The sequence below is a fragment of the Molothrus ater genome, chromosome 21, assembly GCF_012460135.2.
Source record: "Molothrus ater isolate BHLD 08-10-18 breed brown headed cowbird chromosome 21, BPBGC_Mater_1.1, whole genome shotgun sequence".
Classification (NCBI taxonomy): Eukaryota; Metazoa; Chordata; class Aves; order Passeriformes; family Icteridae; genus Molothrus; species Molothrus ater.
In genome coordinates this window covers 9,658,215-9,667,476 of record NC_050498.2, presented here as the reverse complement: position 1 = coordinate 9,667,476, position 9,262 = coordinate 9,658,215, and the positions used below count along the sequence as shown (strand labels likewise).

General features: G+C 49.0%; 2 protein-coding genes across 2 annotated transcripts; both read right to left on the bottom strand.

The window, feature by feature from the left end:
* Positions 1 to 77: 77 nt before the first annotated feature.
* On the bottom strand, positions 78 to 1,792 carry ZNHIT3 (zinc finger HIT-type containing 3). The gene is given in 5 exon segments (XM_036395119.1): positions 78 to 491; positions 1,249 to 1,405; positions 1,483 to 1,514; positions 1,712 to 1,755; positions 1,757 to 1,792. Coding segments are annotated over 5 exon segments (456 nt in total). The 3' UTR covers positions 78 to 304.
* Positions 1,793 to 3,880: 2,088 nt separating this feature from the next.
* LOC118694036 (lysophosphatidic acid receptor 1-like) lies at positions 3,881 to 4,850 on the bottom strand. Its single transcript, XM_036394935.1, is given in 2 exon segments — positions 3,881 to 4,186; positions 4,188 to 4,850. Coding segments are annotated over 2 exon segments (969 nt in total).
* Positions 4,851 to 9,262: the final 4,412 nt, after the last annotated feature.

Sequence of the window (9,262 nt, the reverse complement as noted above, 5' to 3'; positions counted from 1 at the left end):
CAACAACCTTCAGCAAACAAAAACATTTCAGACTACTTTACAGAGTACCAAACAAAACATCTCAGAGTACTCATGGATTAAAATCAATGCAGATATATTTAATATTGTCACTGTGAAGCAACATTTCCTGTGGCTGCCCAAGAATTCCACAGAGTACCAAGTTCCACCCCCAGGATGTAAAAAATAAAAGTCCCAGCACAGCTCTGCACTGACATTCACAGGCACAGAGCAGAGTGCACCCAAACCTCACCAAACAAAATTCTCCAGGACAAAGGAAACAGCCCCACTCCCCCAGCAGCAAAGCTCACTCGGGGAGGACGTTCTCCTTCTCCTCGGGAGGCTCCACGATGCCCAGGCAGCAGTCGGCGAACTCCAGGAACAGCGGCTCCTGCATCAGCCGCCTCAGGAGGGAGCTTTTGTCCCGAGCCTGCTCCAGCGCCAGCAGCAGCTGCCGCAGGTGGGGGTTCCGCAGTAAATCCCGCAGCTCCGCGATTCCCCTGCGGCAGGGAGGGAACAAACAGAGTTACAGCCGAGTTACAGCCGAGTTACAGCCGAGTTACAGCCGAGCTGGGGCCAGCAAACCTTCCCGGGGACACAGCAACTGTCAGGGAAACTGGCACAGTGCTCTCAGGGAAAGCTCAGCTCCCTGGAAAACGCCAGGCACTGGTGTTAAAGTGTTAGAAGTTTAAGAGGGAGGGAAAACAGTGAGGGAAATTAGGACAATCAGAATTTGGACAATCAAAGTTAGGACAATAAAAAGCAGAGAATTACAGACTCCCACTCTGTCCCAAAGCACCCCTTGCTAACAAAGGATTACCCCTTAAATGCAATAGCTTATTGCATAATTATATATCTCATACATTATTCAAACATTGATTACAAACTAGGGTGTTTCTGCTCAATTTCAGCTTCCCCCCCCCATCTTGTAAATCAATTTTGTTGGTTCCTCCACGTCTGAGCTTTCCTGATAAGGAGGCAATAATTCTTCTCTTGGAGTCATGGTGTCTGTTTGTTATCTCCATCCAGAGAGGATAATGTGAAGAATTTCTTGATCATCTTTTCCATTCTTTGGGCTAGTTACTAAAAGTATCTCACATCACATCGTTTCTATTTTTATATTAGGTTAGAGCCTAAAAACTGCATTTACCACACTACTTAAAGGGGGTTAATACAAAAGGAGATGAACACAGCATCACTTTCCCACACACAACATCCAGTATTTATTTCAGTATTTGCCAGGAGCAGGATTTGTTACCCAGGAGCTGCAGTTTCTGCGGCGGGACGCGGTCCTGCTCCTCCTCCTCGCCCAGGATGTCCTCCGGGGCCCCGGGGCTGCCTGCGGGGGCAGGGGGGGATCCGGGCCCGGCCGCTTCCTCCTCCCGCCGGGCACCGGGCGCGCAGCGCTCTGCGGACAGAGCCGCGTTAGCCCCGGTGAGCCCCGGTTAGCCCCGGTGAGCCCCGGTTAGCCCGGCCCGCACTCACCGCGGTGGGTCCGGCAGCACGGCACGGAGCAGCTGCGGGGAGAACGGCGTGAGAAACGAGCCCGGGACCGCCAGCCGCACCCTCAGGCCCGCGGTACCGCCGTGCCCCCGTCCGTCCCTCGCTCACTGAGCGGCACCGGGCCGTGCCCCGCGCTCCCCCCAGCCCATCCCTCGCTCACTGAGCGGCACCGGCCCGTGCCTCCCGCTCCCCCAACCAGTCCCTCGCTCACTAGGCGGTGCCGCAGCGCGGACAGCGGTACCGGGCCGCAGGCCCCCGCCCCGCACTCCGCGCACGGTCCCGGTGCCCTCATGGCCGCTCTCGCCGCTTCCACTTCCGCTTCCGCTCCAGCGGCCAGGGCTGCCAATCGAGCGCCGCCAGGCAGGACGTGTTTAATCGACCGCCGAGCGCAGCCGTAGCCCGGGCGTTTTATCGAGATATTTCTATAAATAGATAAATATAGAGAGATATATGGATATAAAAATATATAGAGAGAGCGCTGTGTATGGGGGAAAAAGGAGGAGTAGAGAGACAGATGTATATATCGAGATAGGGGTAGAGGTATAGATATGGGCATATATAATATATATTAATAGAAAATAAATAAATAAGTAGATAACTAAATTAAAATTTATATTTTTATATTTATTTATATATATATATAAAATAAACAGAGAAATATAGAGAGTTAGAGAGGAATATAGATAGATATAAAGGTGAGGAAACAACAACAAAGCAAAGAAACTGGAAAGAAGTCCCTGAAAACTCCAAGTGGGTGGGATTGTGTGTAATGAATGTGAGAACATCTCACTGTGTGGATTTCCATGGGATTTTATTGCTGTGCGTTGATGAAATACCACAGAGCAGCAGCTCAGCAGTGCAGAGCCAGAAGCGTGAGCTGATGTCACGTGAAAAACGCCAATGACTTGTTTTTAAAATTTTAAAAGTTTAATAGCAAAAAATGGTTATAAAAATAGTAATACAATTAGAGTAATAATAATTTGGACAATTTGGATTAGGACAATATGAGGCAATAGAAACAAAGAGTTACTGACAGTCTGGGTACCTCCTTCTGGGAAGAAGTCAGCTTCTTCTGATAATGGGGCAATAAATTCTTTTTCTCTGAAAGACTGAGGTGTCCTGTGGCTGCTATCTGGTGTGAGTACCTCATTCCTTTCCTAAAAAAATATCCCACTTACATAGTTCCTATTTAAACTACAAAAGTTACCTTTTAACTACAAAACTACATTTACCATCCTATTAAAATGCTAACACAGCACTACGAATCAATACAACAAAATACATATAGTAAATATCTCCGTGGAGCCATACCATATGCACTTTTCACACTCTGTTATCAGTCCCTGTGGCACTGGGAAAGGCTGCTGCCCAGAGTAGCCCTGAGGTCACAAAGTGCAAGCTCTTGGTGCTCCCCAGGTCCCAGACCAGAGCAGGTTCGAACAGCTCCAAGAAAAGGGAAAGAAATAAAAACAGTCCAGGGAAAACTCTGCCTCAGCCAGCTAAACCAACTGAAAAGGGAAAGGAGCACTCTGTTCTGCTCTGTCAGTGCCCGGACAACACAGTGCAGCAGAATGTGGAGGAGTGCTGCTTTTAGAGCAGTGAGTGCAGCCCCTGATAACAAACTCCGTGCTGCTTCTTCTCCCCACCTTTGCTCTCAGAACCAGCACTGAAGGCACAAATACAATATCCAGCATTAACAGAACACACAGCTGGGGACACAAGCATCATAATGTGAGAAATAGCTACTCACTTTTCATAGTTTAGGAAGGTTTATTAAACCTTACCAAAAATACAACAGAAGACTGAAGAAAGAAAAAAGGTTACTGGCGCTGGGAGCAAAAGATTTTCCCCACCATGTGCTCAGCTCCCTCACAATGGAGGTTTTTTCCTTTCTAACCCTTTTTAACCCTTTAGCTCTTCCCAAAATTCTGCCCATCAACCCCTTCTTCACTGTCCAGTGGTGGAGATCTCTCAAATCCTGACTGGAGCTCAGATGTCACCACAGTGATAAGCCTGCCCTCCTGGCTGTCCCTTGACAACCACCTGTACACCTTGTGAGGGTGTACAGCACAACTATAAATCTCTACAACTTTTCTCAACCCATACACATGATATTTGTCTATTAATTGTGACAGTCAATCATTGCATTACTCATTTATCACAATACATCACCCTGGGATGGGATGGATGGGTCAGACGTGGCCGATGGTGGCACAGGCCCTCACGTGCAAGGCCCAGAGGCCGCGCACAACACAACTATAAATCTCTACAACTTTTCTCAACCTACACACATGCTATTTGTCTGTTAATTGCGAGAGTCCACCACGACATTCCTCATTTATCACAATACATCACCCTGGGATGGGGTGGGTAGGTTTGGTCAGACGTGGCCGACGGCGCAGGCCCTCACGCGCGAGGCCCAGAGGCCGCGCGGCACCTTCAGCCGGGCCCCCAGCGCCCGGAGCCTCAGCGTGTAGAGCAGGGGGTTGCCCAGGCAGGTGAGGGTGATCAGCATGGCCGTGCAGTTCCTGAAGATGTACACCCCAGGGTACAGCTCGCCGTGGCAGCGCTGGTTGGCCGCGTCAAAGACGACGCCGGCCAGGAATGGCGCGTAGGACACCAGGGCCAGCAGCCAGATGGAGATGCTGGTCCTGGCCACCTGCGTCTCTGCCGACCTGTAGGTGCCCTGTGGCTTGGCCGCACGCCTGCATCCTCAGCTTCCTCTTCCTCAGGATGATGATGATCCTCAGGTAGGTGAAGAGGGGCACGAGGAAGGCCACGGCCACGTTGGGCATGGCAATGAACACCAGGTAGTTGACGCAGAAGGGGCTGTAGAGCACCGAGACGTTGCTCTCTGCCTGCAGGCAGCTCCAGCCCATCAGGGGCAGGCAGCCCAGGAAGAAGGCCAGGACCCAGTTGATGAAGACCACGGCGATGGAGTGGTTCCTGGCCACCCTGAACCTCGTCCTCATGCTCTCGGCCACGGCCAGGTAGCGCTCGATGCCGATGCTCACCAGGTTGTAGATGGTGGACAGGATGGAGGTGGTGTACAGGGAGTAGGGAGCCAGCATGTCCCGGGAGCCAAAGATGGTGATGTCGGGGTTGGTGATGAACAGCATGGAAATCCAGAAGCCAGAGAAGCTGGTGAAGAGGTCAGAGACAGCCAGGTTGCAGAAGAGGATGGAGATGGGCTTGTGCAGGTCCCTGGTGGCCAGGCGGGTGAAGATGACAGTGCAGTTGAAGATGATGGAGACGACGTTGATGGTCAGCTGGGGGATGCCCAGGGCCAGCACCAAGTAGTGACTCCAGATCTTGGTGTGGTTGGCAGAGCAGTTCAGGAACCCATTCATGTTGGGAAATGCTCCTTTGGGCCGGCTCTGCTCATCCCATTCTCCCAGGAGCTCCCACCCCGATCCCCGGGCGCGGATCCTCTCCTGACACACAGCTCCTGCTGCCACATCATCGTCGTCACGGGGGTTAAACTTTAACCAGGTGTGTTTTTAAATATTTGGGTTGCCAGCTGGGGGCTGTGCCAATCTCTGGGAGTTGCTAGGATAGCCCAAACTGCAGAGCACATTTCCCACATGGATGAGCTGCTGGAAGCAACCTTTGACAAGAGCAAAACCTGCCCAGGGCTTGGGGAGATGGGTGGTGATGCTGCAGTTTAAAATTCTTCAGGGATGTTCTCAAATGGAGTGAAGTGAATCCAGCTGTAGCTCACAAATTAATTAGATCATAAAGGATTAGAGAGCCAGGAAAGGGGGAGCAGGGTTTTGTGGGTTTGGAGGACTGAGGGAGCTGAAATAAAATATCAGTGCTGTGTCTCCAACCTGGACCCCAACAGCCCAGAAAATGCCTTTTCCCACTTAATCCTTTCATGCTACCACAGCTAAAACCCAGCCAACACCACTACCCCTGCCTTTGCCACAGGATATTTTGTGTTTATTTCATGTGGTTTGGTCATTAATAAACCAGCACCAACACCAGGGTAGCCTCTCTTTCTCCATCTTTTTAAATGCAAATGGTTTTTGAGATCTTAGACTGAAAATACTGAGACTTGGGGGAAAAAAAGCTCTGGGGACACCCATTCCATGCTCTCAGCAGAGGGCACTGCTGGAATAAAATACAGGGTACAGAGGCAGCAGGGAGATTTTAACCAGCTGAGCAGTCCAGGTGAGCAGGACAATTATCCAGGTAAATTATCCATTTATCCACGGTATTTATTCTGATTCAATTCATATTTTATTGTTACCTTAACAAAGGATTCTCCTTCGTTGGTCACAATTTTCTACCACGATCTTGCCAAGCAGCTCAGCTGAATGGATGGGCTCCCACATTCAGCACTGATCTTACAGCAGCAATTCCAGCCCCACCAGGTGGGAATCCGTGACTCTGATAGCTCTGACAAAGTTAAAATGTCAGAAATTTAGGCTATAATTTTGAGTTTAAAAAGGGGAATTCTAGGGCTTTTTTTTTCTATTGAAGTGTATGAAAGTATATTCAGTTTAATGTGCAGTCTGCATCCACAATTTTTGTGTACCAGGAATACTTTATAATTAATTAATGCACTTTTTAATTGTGATTATTATACTTTATACAAATCTAAGAAAGCAGTAAGCATTTCAGATGGTCACAAGGGAATGATAACATAGAAATAAAGGCTGAGAATTGACCAATCAAGCCTGGGGCTGTATTAACACCCTATAAAATATTCCTCCCCCAGTGTCCCAGATAAAACTCCCTTTGTAATCCCAGCCCTGGCAGCCACACCTCGGGTGTGAGGTTGCTGCTGAACAAGGGCCCCACTATTTCTGCCACCCCTGAGCCAGCCCAGCAAATCCTTTCCCTCGCAGCAGCAGTGGCAGCACAGCCCAGGTGGGCACAGGACACCTGTGATGAACACAACATCCACAGAGCAAAACGGTTTTGAAAAAAACCCAGGTGGCTAAAAATAATTTATCTGTGAATTTGGGCTCCAAAGGGCTCTAGATATTCCTGAAAATGCTCCTTGAAGTTGCTCTAATTTGAAAATTTGGTGCTCGAGCACAAAATGCTAAACGTTGTGAGATCAGAATGTAATTAAAGTAATATCAAGTGGTATAAATAGCTCTCCACAAAAGATTTGTAATCTGATTTCCCTAATAGAATTGCATACAAATTACCATCATGTTGCTGGATTAAGGGAGACAATAGTGTGGAAGCTGGTTTTTAGTGGGCTTTAACACACAGAACCCCCCAGATTTGTATATTCCAACCCTCTGTGATGCACCTGGGGCTCCCAAAACCAGATGAAAAATGCTTTAAATTTAAAGCCCAACCTCTTCATGGAACAACCTCAATCCAAGGGCGTTTTTCTAGTCCTGTATTCCAGGAACTGTGCAGCATTCCCTGTGCTTACCTCACCATACCCTTGTGAGGAATTGTTATCTGCATCCTATAAATGGGGAAAGAACAATCCCATTGTTTGTTTAAGGTGACACAGGATTCCAGGCAACTCAATCTAATCTCCAGGATCTCGGGCTGACACCTCAGACACTGACTGCACCTTGCTGTGGGCAGCCTTAGATTTATATTTACCGAGATTTCACCTTCTGTAACACTGTTTCTAGTGCTGTGATTGCTTTTCTTTGAGTTCTGTGATTGTATTGACACGTCTTTATCTGGATGTCAAATTTATTTTGATGTATGTGTAAGAAATGGCCTCATTTTGTGGAATTATCTGTTGATTGTGCCTGTGGGGAAGACAATAACCACTGACCACACTGCAGAGGCTTCAGGCTGAAATTTTAGTGATGGTTCAGGTGTGGAAAATCCAAGTTCACCCAGCTGAGCTCACAGCCTCAGAACTGCCCCCAGCTGCAGCTCTCAGCCTCCAGTGGGACCCACAAGGGCTCAGAATGACAGGCCCCAGCTAGGACACCCCAAAATTGATCCCAAAACAGGGAATTCATGCAGGAGCCAAGCCCAGCCCTGCCCAGGAGCCCTTGGACAGCTCCCACCCTCACCCTGGGGTGAGGCACTGCAGCTCTGTGTCCCCTGAGCTGGAACTGGAACTGTGCCTGGAATTCCAGGGAAAAACTGCATCCTTGTGATGAAATAGGAGTGCCACAGCTCAGGGAGGAGACTTCAAATGCTTAATTCACATTGCTAACTCAAGTGAACTCCAAAAGTCTCTATTTCAGTGTGCACGCAGGACGATCCAAAAAGGATGAGGGCTTTCAGTGCCCTGTCACATTCTCCATTCCTGACCCCAAATCCTGGGGATTGGGATGGTTCTGCTTTCTCCCCGTTGCCCCTGCCCTCAGCTCTGCACTGTCACCACACTGCAGGCACCAAAGCAAATTGCCAGAGGCCTGAGCAGCTCAGCAGGATCCTGCCATGAATCCCAGGTTCAGCCATGGCCCTCGGCAGAGCTGTGGGATCACAGTGTCCCTCTGCCCTGCTCTCCACGGGCATCACGAGGCCTGCAAGGAAGAAACGCTCAGGAAAGGGAGTGATACAAATAAGGAGCCTATTTATCCAATTTATGTTTCAATTAATGCAGATTAAAGCCTTCCTTTCTGGAGAGGGAGACACAAACGGGGTGTGTGTGATCTCCGTCCAAGATTTTTTGGAGCTGTTTTGAAAACACGAAGCTCTGCTCCTCCCCCCTCCAGCCTCTCTCTCTTGGAGGAATTTTTGCCTCCCAGGTTTGGAGTGATGGGAGACAAACACCTGGAACCAGGTGAGTGGCAAACAAAGCCTGTCCAGGACCAGCTGGGTGTGAATAAGGCAGAACACATCCCAGCCCTGCTGCCAGAGTCCCACCTTGTGCTGGGACAGCATTCCCAGGACAGCCAGAGCCAGCCCACGTTTGCACATGGAAGATGAAGCTGCAATGTTCCTGCTTCACCCAGAGCTCTGAAATCCCAGATTTCCTCTTCAGGGGCGTGGGAACTCGCAGCAATAAAAAGACAGCACGCTGCTAAATGAAGAGCACTCCGTGTTTTCTCACCCTGCAGGGTGGGATTCCCAATCACCCACTCGCTAATCCCGGAACCCATCTGGGTTTTAAATCCCTGGGAAGCGCTTCCCTGTTCCCTGCAGGGCAATCCCTGCTGGGTCAGCTCATCCCTGACCAGGGTTTGACCTCCAGCCAGTCTCCCCCTCTCAGCCCTTGCTGCTGTGGCTCTCCAGGCCATGAAATAAGTGCAGTTTTTACTGGATTCGATATTCCCAGCTGTCCTTTCCTTCCCTGTAGCTGCCAGGAAAAAACAGCACGGAATTCAGAGAGCTCTTAACTTGTGTCACCTCCTCTGACCAAGATGCTCTCACATCTTCAGGCTCAGTATCCAAAAATCTTTGTGTAAAACGCACCCAGTTCTTGATGGCACCCTGGCATCTCAGCTTTGGTTTTGAAAAGGAATCAGAATTACCCTGAAGTGCAGCAATGCCATCAAGAACTGATATCCAAGCACCTGTCAGCGGAGTTTCCTTAGGGAAAAAAAAAATAAAAATGAGGAGATCAAATGATGCCAGCCCTGCTTATTTAGATGACAGGCTTTAGAAGGAAAGGGAATGCCTTCACTTTTGTGCTCAAATGAAGGCTTAATTAACGTGACTGCAGTGCAGTTTATTACCACTTTGATAAAGACAGGCTAGGAAGTTTAGAAACAAAAAGAAGGGGGGGGGGGGGAACCCAAAAGAACAAAATAAACCAAAACCAAATAAACAAACAAAAAAGAAAAATAAGAAAGAAAGAAAGAAACAAAGAAAGAAAAAA